At 43.9% G+C, this 17,909-nt stretch overlaps 1 protein-coding gene across 2 annotated transcripts in view; it reads left to right on the top strand.

The window, feature by feature from the left end:
* Positions 1–17,909, top strand: part of Xpo6 (exportin 6) — a 102,634-nt gene that overhangs the window by 62,517 nt on the left and 22,208 nt on the right. Inside the window, exons 10-13 of one of the 2 annotated variants that reach the window (XM_076840896.2) lie at positions 6,334–6,442; positions 7,974–8,063; positions 9,196–9,265; positions 15,768–15,927. In XM_076840896.2, coding sequence (XP_076697011.1) covers positions 6,334–6,442; positions 7,974–8,063; positions 9,196–9,265; positions 15,768–15,927 — 429 coding nt within the window. Of the gene's footprint in view, positions 1–6,333; positions 6,443–7,970; positions 8,064–9,195; positions 9,266–15,767; positions 15,928–17,909 lie in introns of both variants that reach the window. The other variant, XM_076840893.2, reaches the window with a different exon arrangement.

Below are 17,909 nucleotides of genomic sequence, written 5' to 3'. Positions count from 1 at the left end.
TGCCTAGGTACCTGTTACCTGATGATATCACAGGTGATCGAGTTGCTGGCTAGCCACTTCAGACACTAGAAATTTTCTCATTGATTGTTTGATTACACTAAAAGAGGTTTTTTTTTCCTTCTCCAGATACACACACAATATTTTTGTAACACCCTTTTTTTTTTTTTTTTTAAATGCCTTTTGAAAATGAAACAGAATAAGGGAAAATCCCTCAAAGCTGGTCTGGATTTATGTTGTTCAATAGTAACCACCATCTGGGAACTGCCTCTTCTGTCACACACCCCCTCGTGGGTTAAGGTGGTAGACTGTGAAGAAGAGCATATTGGGCAGTCCACTGTGGTGCACAAAACATTTGAACTTTGCTTATGTCACCCTTACATTGTACGTTTGTACAAGTATATGCTCCATAGCTTTTAACTGAAAGCTTGAAAGTTGGTGATCACTGCTCCATGTTACAAGAGCCCCAGTTTATCAGAGGTGTGCTGCTTTTGTTGGAGCAGCTGATAAAGAACATTGGCTGAGAGCTTGCAAACATGGTCAAATGTTTTTTAACTGATAAAATAATGTGGGGATGCTTTTGGAATCACATTTTCGGCTTAAGCCAGAATTTCAGAAGCAACTAATCTTGCAGGAAGTTTTTTTGTGTGTGTGTCTTAAATGGGAAACGTAGGTGTGGTTAAGTCACAGAGACAGCACTTAGTTCCTGTCCCTTGTGGTTTAAGGTTTTGCATCATTTATCACAACAAAGTGGTAGGCATTGTAAGCTACAAATTTAGAAGCACAAATGTACATAGGTTTATTTTTGGTTCTAGGAGCTTGGAGATTAGAGCTTTGCATGTTTCTTACTCAGAATGCTCAAGAGTGTCTTGATCAGAGCTGTGGGGACTTGAGAGAACTGGGTTCCAGTGTTAATGGGATGAACGTTCCGCTGAACAAAGTTGCTTTTGGAGTGATTGTCCTGATTGCCATTGTGAGCTGTCCTATGTAGAAAGGTGTGGGTTTCAGGCTCCCTTTCCTCGTTTGTACTTGGGGGATGGTTGCACCTTCACAGGCTCCTGAGAAAACAGGCCGAGCCAATGCACGTGAAGTGTGTTGGCGGTTGGTGCTCACTAAATGGTGTTGCTTCTCTTCCCTTTTTTCTCTCCCCACTTTCTTTACGCTCACTGATGTGAAGGGAGGCACCTGTGTAGAAACTTATTTTTACAAAAAGATGAGGAAACCTGTGTGTGTGAAGCAACCTAAAGTATTTGAGTCATGTCCTGTGAACGTCTTTGTCATAAGCAAGAGCTGGCCACGAGCTTCACAGGGATTCTGGGTAACATGAGATTTCCCTGTAAACAAATGTGGATGATAAAGACTGCTGCTCTCTTTTTGGAGTGGATTATTCAGCTTCATAGAGGAAGTGCCATTTCTACATGTAGCATTGATGTACTTAATAACATAGTGCAGAGGAGCGTTAGACCAATGGCCTTCTAGCTCCTGCTAGGAGAAATTATTTTGTTATTTTATTTTCTGTTAGGAGAAATTAATGCCCCAGATTGCTCTAGATAGCAAGTGATGGGATCTTTGTTATTTTATTGAGTTGAAAAAGCTATCCATGATCATGCTTCTATCTTTCATCACTTCTGACTCGGAGTTTTGTTTATTGCCTATGTGCTTATTCATTTCTTTGTTTGTGTGTTTATTCATTATGCATTTATTAGGCAACTACTTTACCATAATAACAATACATTTTGTTTAACTTCCAGAACTTTGTGAGGTATATAGGGTTTTTATCCATAGTGTATATAAGCATTCAATGCTTTTATTGGCTTTATCCATCAGATTTTAATGTTGCGTATCATTGTTATTTGATTTACAGTATTTTCTAATTTCTCTTGATATGTCTTATTTCCAAATATTTGGGGATTTTCCTTGTATCTTTTTGTTACTCTCTTCTAGTTCAGTCTTAGTATGGTCTGTAAACATAGATCTTTTAAATTTGTTAAAGATTGTTTTATGACCCAGTCTTCATGCACCTGAAAAAAAGATGTGTATTTCTGCTATTCTTGAATGTTCTATAAATATCAGGTCAGGTTGGTTGATAGTATCGAACACATCTTCTTTATCCTACTCGTTCTATCATTTAGAAGTGGATTCTGCCAGTGTAATTGTGGATTTGCTTATGTTTCCTATTAGTTCTGTTAGTTTTTGCTTCTATTTTTTTTTGAGATGCTGATGTTAGTCGTATGCACATTAGTTTTCCTCAACATATCTATTAGTGCCTTTTTTTTAATATATTTTTTTTAGTTGTAGTTGGGCACAATACCTTTATTTTGTTTATTTATTTTTATGTGGTGCTGAGTATCGAACCCAGGGCCTCGCACGTGCTAGACGAGTGCTCTACCGCTGAGCCACAACCCCAACCCTCTATTAGTGTTTGATCATAACTCTCTATATATGGGTATATTTTGGTGGTTGCTCTGGGTCTTTATATATTCTCTTAATGTGAAAAATTAACATTTTATATCCATGTAATAGAGAAATCTTACCACCATAGAGATTCTTTTTACCCTCCCTTCTTTACTTTGTGGTTGTTACGTGTTTTATGACTATGAGCTTTGAAAACCCAATCAGAGAATGTTACAAGTTTTGCTTTTATTCATCACCCATCTTTTAAAGATCTTACCAGCAGAGCAATAGTCTTCTCAGATTTACCCAGACATTGGGCCACTCTTGCTTTTCGTTCCAAGTTTTTCTTTTTCTTTTTTTTTTTCTTTTTTAGATTTATCTTTTAGTTGTTGTTGGACACAATACCTTTACTTTATTTTTATGTGGGGCTGAGGATCGAACCCAGGGCCTTGCACGTGTTAGGCGAGCGCTCTACCACTGAGCCACAACCCCAGCGCCCCCCAACCCCCCTGAGTTTCTTTTTCTTATCAGTTGTCTTTGATACTACTCTGCTTGGGCTGCCATAACAAAAGGCATAACAGGTTGTGTGGCTTAAACTGTGGAAGTTTATTTTCTCACAGTTCTGGAGGCTGGAAGCTCAAAGGTAAAGGTGCCAGTGGTTGATTTGTGGTTAGAACCGTCTTGATGGCTTGCAGACGACTGCTTTCTTGTTGTGTGCTCATGTGGCCTTTCTTTTCTGTGCATGTGTGGGAAAAGAGACCTCTCTTGTGTCTCTTATGAGGGCATCAGTCCTCATAAGAGGATGAAGATCCTACCCTCTCACTCCACTTAACCGTTATTGCCTCTTTGTAAGCCCTGACTCCAAATATAGTCACACTGGGGGTACTTTTAGTGCTTCAACTTGTGAATTGGGGGTGTGGAGGGACACAGTTCTGTACAACACCTTCCATTCAAAGAACCTCATGTTATAATAGTGCATTAAAGTCATTGATAGTCCCAGCATTTGTGACATCTTGATAAGGACATCTTTGATTGGTTGTCTTTCTCTTGGGAAATGGTCAGTGTCTGCTTTTCTTTGTTTACCAAGTAATTTGCTGGATCCTTTTGCCTGTGTTTTTGACCAGTTTTACGTGTAGAAACGGCCTTCCTATCCACTGTTGCCCTGTGGACAGTGATGAATGCTGGATGATGCTGCACCACAACCCTGACTTAGGAATGATGGGTGGCAAAGGCTTTCCTAGAAGTCTCAGTGACCTCTTTTACTACGTCATTGACAACCTTTATATTCTGCAAGGGAACCTGGGAAATGTGTCTTTCAGGTGTCCTCCGTGCCCATTGTTCTCTTACTCACGAAGACGAGGAGAATGGGAAGAGGGCACAAAACTCGCATCCCCGCCCTGTCCCTGTGCCTGGTCCAACTTTGTCAGACATCTTGGGAGATAAATAAGTAGACTTCACAGAGGGGTGAGGTCAAAAGCGGTACCTGCAGCACAGTTGCTGATAGTTTTCTAAGTGATGAGGTTTTCTTTTCTTTTTCCTTTTTGGCAGCTAGAGTTGCCAACTGCTAGTAAGGATTTGAGGTCTAATTTACAGTTCTCTTTTCCATACAGAGTCTCTGAATTTCCTTTTAGTTCAGAAACACTGTTTATGGATGATGTAAACAGAATTTATCTGTTCTCTTGTCTGCCCTCTGGTCTAAAGATTTTCTTTCTGTGAAAATGTTTTGGTGTGACACAGCAATTTATAGCATGAAATTTCTATTAACTTTAGGAATTCATAAAATTTATAAATTTATAAAATGGAACTATAAGCTCTAAGTCTAAGTGTTTGGTCTTACCTTTCTGTAAAGTCTCCTGAAGTGGGATTTGGACTCTGTGGGGTGGTTGCCCCCAGGTGTTGCCAATTTTATTAATGGTTTTTCTTGCTGGCATTTTTTCCTGGCCATCTTCACTTGCTGGTCTAGGACCAATGCTTGGTAGGTTGTTAAGTCACTTGCACACAGTGGCAGAATCTCTGTTGGGGTGGATGGGCTGAGGCTCTGTCTTTAGTTAAGAAATGAGCGGCTGTGCACATCAGACTCTGAAATGTGACATTCCAGGAGGATCTGTAAGGGCTGGAAATGGGTTCTGCAGAGTCTTATCTCCTGGATTGCAACTTTTAGACTAGATGGATTGTATTTGGTTTTAATTGTGGTTGTCTTCTTGTTCCTAGACTCAATCTGGATTAGATTGGGTGACATATGAGGGCACTCTGAGGAAAACAGAAAGCACGCATACAGAATTATTTTAACAGACTTGAGTGTAGGAGATTGGTTTAGTAGGTTTTAGAAGACCAGAGAGGCACAAAGGGTACATTGAGCTGTGCAGTTAGAAACTACAGGAAGCAGCTCCACCCCTACAGCTAGGGGCTCGAAGGAAGGAGATGGGGGTTTATCACAATCAAAGGGATGGGCCCCCGGGAGCCAGGACTCTGAATCTAGCTGCCTTCAGAGGAGGGCCCCCCAACCCTGAGGAGCTAGGCTCATTCCTTTGAGGAGCAGGTGCAGTCCACTTCTGGTAGCTCCGAGGGCCAGCAGGTTGGTTCTGGAAGTGTAGAATGAAGGTGGAAATGGGGACTGATTGCTGCTGCCAGGTGACCATTGCTGGAGCAGTATTGCCGTGACAGCAAGCCCACGGGAAGAATGGCGTCTCCTCATCCCTCTTTCTGCTTTCCTGTCCTCCTCAAAAGTGTTCCTTTTGGTAGAGCCTAACAGGCCGAGGAGATATGTGCTTTGCACAGCCTTAGTCCTTGAGTCACAAAGTATGGCGAGTAGATTAGTATTGCGGTTTGCTTTATGAGTGGGAGCAGTCCTTTAACTAGTCTCTGAAGCATTTCAGGACAGGCAAGCATTTAGGCAATGATTTGTTTTTGAAAATGAGTTGTTTGTTGACTCATGTGGTAGCAATGTTGTTCTCTGCGTTAGGTTCTTATCAAATGGAAAGTATCCACACCTAGGGATCCAAAGACTCAGACCAGCCGGTCAATATTTCCCCAGGCCTTTCCCATTGCTGCTTTTAATTTATGAGTCTTCTTAAAATTGACTCAAGGTTAGGTTTTGGAGTTGTGTGGAACAGTTTCAAAGTCCACTGGTTGTTTATGTGTAGAGGGAACATGGGATTTTGAGTCCAAAGTTGCTAGCTAGCTTTGTGACCTCAGGCAATTTATTTTACTTTTGTTAACTTTGGTTTCCTCATCAGAAAAGTATGGATGATACAAACACCTTTCCCAGCTGTTAAAGCATTGAATTATTATTTAATTGATTTTTATATGTAATGTCTATAACCTCCAGGATAATTGCTAAAAAAAAAAATCCCTCAGGAACATATAAGTAAAAGAAATGACAAAGTATTTAAAATGATATACTAGAAAATATCTAATTAATGGGAAAAAAGGAAACAGTGAAAGAACTGAGGAACTTAAGGGAAAATGTATTTCTTCCATTTTGCTACTTAATTCTTACCAGCAATTACATTAAATGTAATGGATTAAATTCTTCAGTTAAAAGGCAGAGATTGACAGAGATTGCACACAGGTTGAAAGTGAAAAAATGAAAAATATATTCCATGCAAACAATAAACAAAAGAGCTGGGCTAGTTGTGCAAATATCAGACATGATAAATGTTAAGCACCCAAAGAAGGACATTATGTAATAATTAAAAGAGTTGATACATCAGGAAGATATTTGGTGCCCATTTACATTAGTAAGCAATACCTCTGCTCCTGTTCCACTCTCCATGCCCTTGCTGACCCATAAACCAAGCATTGGGGATTCAATTTACTTAGATGCTTCTTGTGTGTGGTAGCCCAGTGGATACCATTCCCTTCATAATGCAGGAGGCCTTTTTGAATTCCTGGAATAAAGCTCCCTTTTCACCTGATGTTGAGTTTTCCCCTCCCACATAGGTACGAAGATGCCCTGGTCCTCTTGCTCACAGAGGTGTTGAATCGAATCCAGTTCAGATACAACCAGGCCCAGTTGGAGGAGTTGGATGATGAGACTCTGGATGATGATGTAAGTGACATGCCTTAATTGACCCTTGATCATTGCCATGTGTATGGAGACTTGGAGCCTCTAACCCTCTCCTCTGGAGAATTCTTAAACCAGAGTACTATCACTGATTGAATTTGAAACTTCAAAATACATTTGAAATTCTTTTATCTCCTACTGGTCTCTTGGCTCATTGAGTATAAAAATTGCTGTACAGGCCACCTGTTTGGACCAGACATGCAAGTAGAGAAACAGGTGTGTAGTGAAAAGCGGTTTAGTGCGAACTCTGTACCCTTACTTCCCTTGCCTGGCTCCCCCCACTCTGCTCTCTATCCCCAGTGACAGAGAATATTTGAGCAGATATTGATGGAAATAGTTTAAGAGATATTTAATGATGAGGCTAGAATGAAAGGAAGTATGTTTTGAGTATATGTTGTATGGCTGATTTTGTTTTCATTTTGTTTTGTTTTGCAGTTCTGGGGATGGAACCCAGGGCCTTGAGCATGCTAGGCAAGTGCTCTACCACTGAGCTACTTCCCCAGCTTAAGTTTATATCTTTTTGATATAATCTTGAATGTATTGATGCTGGTGTGTTCAACATTGATAAGGAAAATGTCTCTTAAGAACACAACTCCAGTCCTCCTCTCTCTTAACCACCAGGCACTTTAAAATTTTCAAGTAATTGCTATCATTCTTGAAATTAGAGTGATGGTGGTGTGGTGATAGCCACATTTGGGTTGGGAGGAAGAACAAGAACGCTGTGCTTGGAACCAGGTGGCCTGAATTTGAATCCCTGCAGCTTTGGGCATGGAACAGATGGAGGGTCTGGGAATCAAGTTTCTCTGAGCCATAATTTATGCTTATCACCCCAAAGGGGAGTGAATTGCCTCACTGACTTGTGTTGACAATTACATGTGGCAACATATATGGCAGGGCTGGTTGAGTGCAGGAGAGACAGAGGTGCATGGTAAACTTGGGTTTCCTTTCTTATTAACTGATTTAGGCTACTGCTTCTTAACCTTTAGCTTGGATGAGAATCACTGGGCCAGCTTCTTTAAAACAGAGTGATTTTGGAGGTCTGGGTAGGGGCCAGAGAGTTTGCATTGCTGACAGGCCCTTGGGATGGGATGCCCATCTATGGGCCACACCTTAGTGACACTGAGGTAGTCAGTATGTTCAGATACATGGTAATGGACTGTCTCAGAAGGTGAAGTGACCAACTGATTCCTACAGATGGAACCATGTAAAGGGCTCTCAGACCTTTCACAAGTGGCTCTTAGGTATCTGCACTCCTATGATCATAGGGAAAGGTAGGTTATTCTGTATAGATCATTTACCTTCTGAGAAATCAGCTTGTTATGAAATTAACATAACAATTTTTGTTGGATTAAAAAAATAATTCTAACTTGGCCTTTTAAAATGCCTGGTTCCATTATGGATTATTTCTTCAGAATTTTGTTTGAGAGTGAATTTGAGGCAAAAGGGAGATTGGCAAGGAAGATGGCGAGGTTCTTCCTGTCTGGGAGAACTGATTTCCTTTGTTTCCCCACAGCAGCAGACAGAGTGGCAGCGGTACTTACGCCAGAGCTTGGAGGTAGTGGCCAAAGTGATGGAGCTCCTTCCCACACACGCCTTCTCAACCCTGGTAACTCACATGGGAGGGGACAAAGCATCCTCTTACTTTCCTACACCTGTAGCCTCCCTCCCTCCCTCCCTCCCTCCCTCCTTCCCTCCCTTCCTTCCTTCCTTCCTTCCTCTTTAAAACAAACAAAATACACACACACATACACACACAGAATAACTCCCATAACCAACTCTCAAATTTTACAAATGTTAACAAATTTGCAGACTATTTTAAACTAACTTTTAGAAGCCTTGTTTAGTCTTGGATAGAACACGAATTTTACTATTGTCTTAATACCTTCATTGAAGTTTGAAGGTAGTTGGGCCACACAGAGGAGATGTTATTTTTAAAAGTGACATTACTGAAAAGCTAGACTCTGTAGAGCTTTTAGGGCTAATTGCTAGCCCTTTCTGCCTGTGTTTGTATATTGGTGTCTTTAGTCATAAGGACACATTGCATGCACTGAGTTGTGCTTGCTATTTGAAGAGATGTCATTAAATTCATCTCTTCTTCAAAGGCAAGAACTTCCTGGTTCCGCTTTTGCATATACAGCCCAGCTGTATTGTTTCTTCTTATGGAAAGAGCCATTTTACTGTGCTGTCTGCCCCTCTTAGGCACATACAAGAGGCACATAAAAGTCTTTGTTTTTATCTTGATGGTGAACATAGCAGCTTTGCAAAGAAAGACCCATCTCTGGTTGTCTCCTTGTCCCATTCTAGAAAGGGAAACTGACTTCCAAATAATGTGGCCCATCTTTTCACTTTGCCATGCTCTTTAACAAGGTGTGCCTGATCTTTCTCTCCTTGAGAAGGGAGACATGACCCTGTAGTAGAGCTCTAGAAGGATAGATAGATGATTTAGGGGCTTGATAGTCTATGCTTGGAATGTAATAGCCATGCCCCAGTATCCTTTGCTTTGCTTAAAAACAAAAAACAAACCAAGATATTGTTTTCTTTCTTACTCTATACTTGGTGGTTTTGGCCATAGGAATTGTTGGCATGGCGGGTGTCTGAGGTAGGGGTGCCATCATCTTAGCTGCATGTGACTGTTCCTGGAGAAAAGTGGCTACAGGCACTTAGTGTTTTAATGTTAAAATTTTATTAAACTGTGCATTTTATTTTGTTTTTTTAAAACTTTGTTTCTTTGTTTTTAGTTCCCAGTTCTTCAGGACAATTTAGAAGTGTATTTGGGATTACAGCAGTTTGTAGTTACTTCAGAGTCAGGTAAGCAGGTTTTTATTTTCTAATGTAATCAGACCTTTAAAAAATTGCACCAGTATTTAATTCCCACTGCCCCTGCTGTCATGTGTGACTTCTCCACTGTGGCCCCTCCTCTCCCCAATTCCCCCTGCTTCTAAACAGAGAACGCTTCATGAATAGTGAAGCTGTGGGGAGGTAAATGATAAGTTTATGACATTGTATTCCAAAGAAGCATTTGGAAAAGAAGCTAATCTGGAGCGGAGATAAGACTTACCAAAATCCTCAGAATATTTCCTTATGTCCTTTAAAATAACAAATAGGGTGAAAAGAAAATGGTCTTGGACTTCCCCGAGATGTGCTCCTTCTCTGGTTTGTAGAATCAAGAGACAGGAGCAAGTCAGAGCAGGCAGGGTCATGGTGGAGGTGACGGCGAGCTCAGCAGCTCTCCTGCTGCAGTGGCCTGGAGGTGCTCCTGCGAGCATGCTGGGAAGACTCTGGGCCACTGTTTAGAGTCCTCACCCACTTGGGATGTAGACTGAGCACTTGTTGTCACTTGGCTGTTACATTAATATCCTCCATTTGTTGAGCACTCCTTAGACGCCAGGCACTGTTATTCAGATGTCTCTCAGCTGTCCTGGAGGTGTCAGTGCTGTTACTCGGTGCCTGTGTTTTACAGAAGAGGACACTGATGTTCACAGATATCATTGACCCAGGGTCTCATGGCTGGTTAATGCTAGTCCAAGGTGATACAGTGGGGAGCCATAAAACATTGACATGCGGGGTGTTCCTTTGTGCCAGCTACAAACACCAGTGACTTTAAGTCCCATGTGCCATCCCCAACCCCTGTCGTGCGTGTCTTGACACCATTTCATACCACTCTCCCTCCTACGTGGCATTTTCTTACAGGAATTACCCCTGGCCCTGGCCCTGGCCTGGCCTGCAGCCTGCCCCTCTGTAGTGTCACTGTTGTTCAGTGTGGCACCAAGCTCCCTGGACAGCAGCCATCTCCTGGGTGAGCGTGTTATTTGTGGCAGAGCCTCCAGGGGAGGCTTTTTCTGAGGCGGCCCTTCCTGATGGCCTGTGGTGGCTTGTTTCCATGATTATATTAGCTTCTCAATGACCCAGTGGGCCCCAGGAGGTTGATGGACTCTGCATTCCCCAGGGCCAGGCGCAGCTTTGTGGATGGAGTAACAGCAGTGTACACATAACTCTGAAAGGGCACTTTTCAAAACAAACATTCCTATAAAACATACTTTCAACTTACGAAAATCATTTGACTTTGTATAAATGCTATAGATGTTTCCAGAATCCATTCTTGGAACTAATGTACCTAGGTGTTCTCTTCCTCAGGACTATTATTCAAATTAGCATGTACTCTGGACCCTAAAGACATTCTTGATATGTTGAAAAAATTAACATGTATCCCTACCCCCATTGATCCGTAAGTTTCCTATTCAGTGTTATTGTTGACTTTTTTACATTATAGAGTCTGTCTTGAAGTGAAAATCTGCAGTGAGTCTTAAATCCTTTTTCTGAGACAACTGATAACTGAAGAGTTTCCCGTTCTAGAAAGATAATCTGATTTATTTTCCTCCTAAATCAAATATCATCCACCTGCTCTTGTTGCAGCCCATTTACTGGCAATTTCACAGAGCACTTGGTTCTTCCAGGTCGTTCATAAATCTCATTCTCACTGTGATCCTCGGTGCATACTCTAGTGCAAAACCCGTTTTAAAATGAGCTTTCTTATCCATGACGAAGCATTCTCCCATGTCTTAGTGGTTCAAAAGCCAAGTTTCCAGGGCAGAGGCTATTAAAAAATTGAAACTGTTGAGTACAGAGTGTTCCCTGGTTCCCAGGCCGCTTACTCCCTCAAATAACTGCCTTGCCTCTCAGCAGAGACCATGTGCTCTTCTCCCCTGTCAGGGGATGGCCCGCTCCTTCCATTTGCATTTACCCTCTAGCCTAGCCTTTAATTCTTGGGTTCCTGGAACTTGTGTGGGTGGGAGTCGGCCACAGTTTTTGCCCTCTTCTGGTACTGTGATCTTTGTAGTGTTGTTACCAGAGTGAAAGCTGTGGGGTGTCACCCAGCTCGCCCTTGGATCCCATTAGAGCATCTGATTGAGAAGGTCAGCTGCGCTTGCTGTTGCCCAATGACTGCTGACCCTCTTGCTTCCACCATAAAGACCAGGGCAAAACATGTTGTGTGGATGTGGCCATCACTTGCTGTGTGCCTGTGCTCTTCCAGGTCATCCTCTGTTCTGTCTTTCCTACAGTGTGTAGGTTATAGAACCTTCTCATTGGTTTTTCTCTTTATATCCATTGTGCATTTGACCTCTGCTGGTCCTCCTCACTGAGACAGTATTTCAGCTGAGCGACCCTTCAACTTTTTTGGTCAGCCATGCAGGCTCTTGCCAAAGAGATTGTGTCATCTGTGATATGTAAGATTTCGACTCATTTTCTTTGTTCTGCTTGGGTTCATTTAATATTTGTTTGTTCTCTCAGGGTGGAATTCCTCCAGTGCTGATTCTCATACCTCTACCCTCCCTCACCTCCCCCAAATGAGAACATTGTGCTGTGCTTAACTTGAAGACCCCCCCCTTCCCCGGCAATGACTGCCAAGGAGTGTTCTGGAACACATTTTATACACTTGCAGATGACTTTGTTTATGGGAGATGGGATATTTAAATGTCTCTGCGTAAGTCTGCAGAGCAGAATTCTCATCTGGAGGTTCCACTTCACACATGTTCTGTGCTTTTGGAGGTGGCAGTCTAAGTCGTAGCCAAACAGCAGAAAACGTGGGTAGGTGTGAGCAGCTTTCATGTCCCCCTCAGCTTATTTGGTGCTTTGTGTGATTTTAGTTGGGGGGTGACAGTAGGTTTCTAGGCTGGGGAATTGATTTGGGGTATGTCCTGCTTGTGTGTTTGCCTTGGAGATGAAACCAAAAAGAACCTGCAGTTCTCAAGAACGGGAACCATAGAGGGCACATATGTATTAATTGAATTCTGTGGAATGCAGTTTTGTTGTTGTTGTTTTTTTTTTTTTTAAAGAGAGAGAGAAAGAGAATTTTTTAATATTTATTTTTTAGTTTTCGGCGGACACAACATCTTTATTTGTATGTGGTGCTGAGGATGGAACCCAGCACCTTGCGCATATCAGGCGAGTGCGCTACCTCTTGATCCACATCCCCAGCCCTGGAATGCAGTTTTGTTCAGTGAGAAATGGCCCAATCTCCCAATTCCGTGAGGTTTAACCTAGTAGTTTACACACACAGCACTGCCAGGCCCTTCCATTCCAGGCGCTGTGCTTCTCTGGTCAGGACAGCCAGGGTTCTCAGAGGAGGGTAGCAGGGGAAAAGGAAGGGACCCAAGAATGTGTTCCAACCCAAAGGGGGTTTGGAAGGACAGCCTGTCTTCCCATCGTGTGCTAGCAGGCTGTGACTAGATTGGTGGCCTACGGAGTGGGTGGAACCAGGGATGAGAAGGAAGAGTGATAGGGAGTCATTTTCCCTGTGTTCTGACCAAATTGTCCAAAGATGGAGGCCTCCCTCAGGAGCCTGAGCTCCCTAGTGCTCAGGTGAGGTCTCTAGGGGAGATTGGGCCAGAAGAGGAAGGGGACATGCTGGAGCAAGGGGCAGCGGGGATGGGCTTGGGCAGCAAACCCTGAAGTGCTCGGGGCTGCATTCAGGGGCAGGCTGAATTTAGGGTGGGCTGTTGGTTTGTTTTTAAAAAGAAACAGTGTGTTTCCTTTATATGTTTAAACCCTTCAAGACCTAGATCTTAGGTATCCTAAGGGTCGGAGTGTGCAGTACAGGGAGGAAGAGGAGACCAGCCAGTGGCCTGGAGAGGAGGACGAGCTCGAGCAGGAGGGTGAGGGCTACTGGCGCCAAGTCCATGGCCTTCCCGCGCTGCGCCTGGAACACCATCTGGCCGCACCTCTTCCTGCCTCTGCCCCATTCCAGGGGGTCCTTTTTTTTTTTGTCATGGAGCAATGATGCTTTAGTGAGCACTGGAGTTGCACATCTTCAGGAGCAAAATGGCAGCAGGCCACCATGAGGGTCTGGCTTTTTTTTTTTTTTTTTTATTTTTTAGTTGATTTTATTTTTTAAATGCATGACAGTGGAATGCATTACAATTCTTATTACACATACAGAACACAATTTTTCATGTTTCTGGTTGTACATAAAGTATGTTCACACCAATTCATGTCTTCATACATGTACTTTGGATGGAAAGCAGTATGGAGATTCCTTGGAAATCTGGGAATGGAACCACCATTTGACCCAGCTATCCTACTCTTTGGTCTATACCCAAAGGACTTAAAAACAGCATACTACAGGACACAGCCACATCAATGTTTATAGCAGCACAATTCACAATAGCTAAACTGTGGAGCCAACCTAGATGCCCTTCAGTGGATGAATGGATAAAAAAAAAAAAAGTGGTATATATACACAATGGAATATTACTTAGTACTAAAAGAGAATAAAATCATGGCATTTGCAGGTAAATGGATGCAGTTGGAGAAGATAATGCTAAGTGAAATTAGACAATCCCAAAAAAACAAATGCCAAATGTTTGCTCTGATATACGGAGGCTGACTCATAGTGGGGTAGGGAGGGGGAGACAAACGGTGGGAGGGGAAGGTAGGGGCAGGGGCTTAGCAAGGGTGGTGGACTGTGATGGACATCATTATGCAGGTTGTCTTTTTCATTAGAGTTTAAATCTCACAGAACCCTAAGGTTTGATCAGAAGGAGCAGCAGGCTTTAGAAGTTGGCCCTGGGAGTTGGTTGCACTTATACCTTGGCATTCAGAAGGTGTGCAGTTGTGGCACTTTTGTTAACTTGACAGTTAGGGCCGTCTCACTCTGTGGCTCACGAAGGCAGTGTTCCCTCATGACCAGAATCCGCGCCGTGGGCTGTCTGCCTGGCCCTCCCCTGCTCTGGCTGGCAGAGCTATTGCTCTCTGAGCTGCCAACCCAGCATCCCCCGTGGAGCTGCCGACAGGCTGGGAATGCTGTTTTCTGCACCAGGGCGCTGCCCCATTCCTGTGGAGCAGAGGAGGAGGAAGCGGGGAATTGGGGGCAGGTCAGAGCTGATTTTTGTCACTGCTTCTCTTTGTAATACCCTTCCTTGAGTTTTTCCTTCTTTCATTCTGTTCCTTGGGCTGTGGCCTGCTGTGACAACACCCTAGCTAAAGTGTCCCCCTTCTCAGGCTTGTCTTCCTTTGGTGGCTGTCACAGGCACCACTGCTGGCCTCATCACTTGGAAGTTCGTGTAGAGTCCAGGGCATTGCTGCCGCTGCAGTCACCGGTTTCTCTGTGTGTCTGTGTCTCTCTCCTGGCTTCATCTGAGTAGGTGCTTTCTGTCCATGTTCATCTTTAGATAACAGAAGTGAGTAACTGAGGGACAGTAAGAGGAAGGCAAACTCCTGGAGACCCCTGTTGTGCTCTGGACGGCCACCAAAATACTCATACACTTATGGTCACTCACTAGTACAAGGTGCTGTGCTGGTTGCGGGGGCGTGGCCCTTCACCACGGGGGTCTTCATGGCTGGTAGGTGGTCGTAGAGTTCCTGGGGAAGAGGGTTGGTGACAGGTAAAACCCTAGGATGGCTGAGGAGGGAGCAGATCTGAAAGAGAGCTGTGGGCGTTCAAGGGCGGGACTGGGAACTCACTGATACTGCCTCCGTCTCTCCTTAGCCTGTGTCCTTACTGTTTTCTGCTTTGTGGACATGGTGAGGAGAAGGGACTGACTGAATAAAGGATGTTTTTGTCCTTCATTTTAGCACCCTTCCTAGGTTGGACATCTGTCGAAAAGTAAGAAACTTCAGGTCTTAGAAAATCCCTAGTTCTTCATTCATGATAGTCATGACATTGAACAGTGCCCTGTGGTTTATAGGTTTTCTTTATGCATTCTGACTTAGCCTTAAAATAGTGAATGGAATTTAGTCCCTTTTCCATTTTTAAGGATGAGAAGACTGAGACTTGGAAGGGCTCGTGAGGTTGGAGCCGGAAAATGGCAGGGAATCGTGTCCTCTGAATGCGAGTCCTGGCTCTTTATTCTAGTCTGTGCCACCTAAAAACCTTTTGGGCGTAATGTGGGATGCACCCTGTTCTTCTAGTGGGGGATTGCTATCTGCCATGGGGGTTTTATTCTGAGAGGGGCCCTGGGCAGGGCAGCAGGTTTGGAGCCACACACCCAGCTAAGAACACCAGCTCTGCCCTAGAGATAGAACCCATGTTGGGCAAATTACTGCCCCTCCCCTGCCCTCCAGTCCTCATTGTGTGAAACTAATGGCATCCACATCTTGGGAGGATCCTGAGGAACCAGGTCAGGCTCTTGTCTGTGGCATCACCCCAGGCAGGCTGTTCCGAAGCGCGTGTGGTGATGGCTTTGGTGGAGCTGGGCTATTCCCCACTGGGTCCTGGGGTCTTGGGTCTGCCCCACGCAGCTGCTCTGGACTAGCTGTTCTGTGTTAACTGAAGCGTGTTCTTCCTGTGACAAACTGTGGCGCGTTGTTGCAGGACACCGGTTGAACATCACAGCGGAGAATGACTGTCGGCGGCTGCACTGCTCCCTGAGAGACCTGAGCTCCCTGCTGCAGGCCGTGGGCCGCCTGGCCGAGTACTTCATCGGGGATGTGTTTGCTGCAAGGTTCAACGACGCCCTCACGGTGGTGGAGAGGTAGGCCGGCTGCCCCCAGGAGCCGCTCCTCCTGCAGAGCTGCTTCACCTGCCGCACACTTCCCCTCTGGTGCCAGCTCTGCCACATTCACCTCTCTGAACTTCAGGTTCCTCATCTGTGGAGTGGAGTGGGGGTCGTTTCTTACAGGCCTGTTGTGGTAAGGCACTTAGCACAGAGTCTCGCATCTAATCCAGCAGTCCGCAGCTGGCCCATGTTTCCACTGCTGTCTGAGGTGTAGATGTGGAGACAGGGTCGAACTCAGAAGGAACCAGAGCAGGTCAGTCCCCATGACTTTTCTCATAGGAGCAAGCCACATTAAGGGGACAGCATCACTATCCTAATAGCCAGATATGAGAGCTATGGGGCTCTTCCTGGTTGGTCTTGTCCCATTAGGGTCCTACAGAGTTAAAGCTGGGTGGCTCCGAGGCCTGGCTAAGAGCTGGTTTCAGCCTTTCACCAACAGGCATCTTTTATTACTGCTTCCCCTGAGGTCCCTTGAAGAAATGTTCCCAGCTGCATTTTATTCTACCAGTCCTCTGTACACACTAGATGCTAAAAAGCCAGCTGTACATAAGAGGGGACTGGATCATTGCAGACTAGCTAATGAATTGATTAGATCCACCTGGTGGATGTGGTGCCAGCCTGACTCCCAGGTACCTGCTGCTTTCCTTGGTACAGTATCCTTATTGCTGTAAGACACAGGGAAACCAAGCTCAAAGAGCTTAATTACGTGTGTACCAGATTTTTAACTGTTAAATCTTAGCTTAAAAGCAGAGATAACTAAGAATTTTAAATCTCTTAAAAGGCAGATTGATATTAATTTATAAAAGGCTGGTTGTGAGAGATCGTGCCTGTAATCCCAGCAACTGAGGAGGCTGATGCAGGAGGATCATAAGTTTGAGGCCAGCCTCAGCAATTTAGTGAGACCTGCAGCAACTTGATCCTGTCTCAAAAAGAAGGACTGTGGATGTAGCCAAGTAATAAAGTACCCCTGAGTTTAGTCCATCCCTAGTACTAAATAAATAATAAATATTGATAATATAATAATAAAAGCAGCATTCAATAGAAGGACATTTTCAAAATGGGGTTTTTTTTTTTTTTTCATTCTACACTTTGAGAGATCAGGCCATTTTACTGGTGAGTAAATTGTGGCTCAAGAGTTGGCAAATATCTTAGTTCATGTGGTTTATAAGAGGGAATTTGAATGAGCTTCCTGAGTTCAGATGTCAGGCTTTCCATATGACAGCCTTTCCTCTTCCACAATTGTCTGTCTTCTTCATCCTATACGAGGCCCATTCCCACTGATGTTTAGCAGGGATGAGACAGGTTGTTTGAATTACTCTGTAAGCAATATCAAAATGTCTGTCAGTCAACTATGTAGTGAGATGATTGGCAGAGATCCCAAGCTATTATTTTGTAAGTTCTTGTTTATACATCTTTCTGCACTGCTTAGAGATGCTTACTGTTTTGTCTTTATATAGAACAGAGTGTGAGGGAAGGCTCTCCTGTGGCCACATAATCTTACTACTTAGTGTGATTAGCAGTGTTTTCACTTATAAGTCACATAGAACAAACCTAATGTGAAAACTGTGAAATATAGATGTGTTAAGAGGGACACGTTTAGAAGTCCATTTTTAGCATGGAACAGAAGAAATAGTAGGTGCACATAGTGCCTTATCACATTGTAGGTGCTTACTGAGAGGTAAGTTTTGATTCTTAGTTATTACCAACACTTTCTTGGGCTTCAAATGAAGAACGTGGCTCTTCACCCTCACTTTCTGGACTCACTGGAAGTGCCCTTTTTGAATGCTCTCCAGCCCCGAGCAGTTTGTGGTTTTCTGTTTGAATAAAGTCCTGCATTTTCTCCCATCAGACAGGAATGTTTTCCAGGGTGTGGGCCTTCATGCATCAGTCCTGGCTGCTTTGTAGAGATGCTGATTTCCAGACCCTCTTCACATCTGCAGAATCTGCTTGGGGGTGGG

This window comes from Callospermophilus lateralis, chromosome 19 (assembly GCF_048772815.1).
Source record: "Callospermophilus lateralis isolate mCalLat2 chromosome 19, mCalLat2.hap1, whole genome shotgun sequence".
NCBI lineage: Eukaryota > Metazoa > Chordata > Mammalia > Rodentia > Sciuridae > Callospermophilus > Callospermophilus lateralis.
This window is presented reverse-complemented; position numbering and strand designations above follow the sequence as displayed.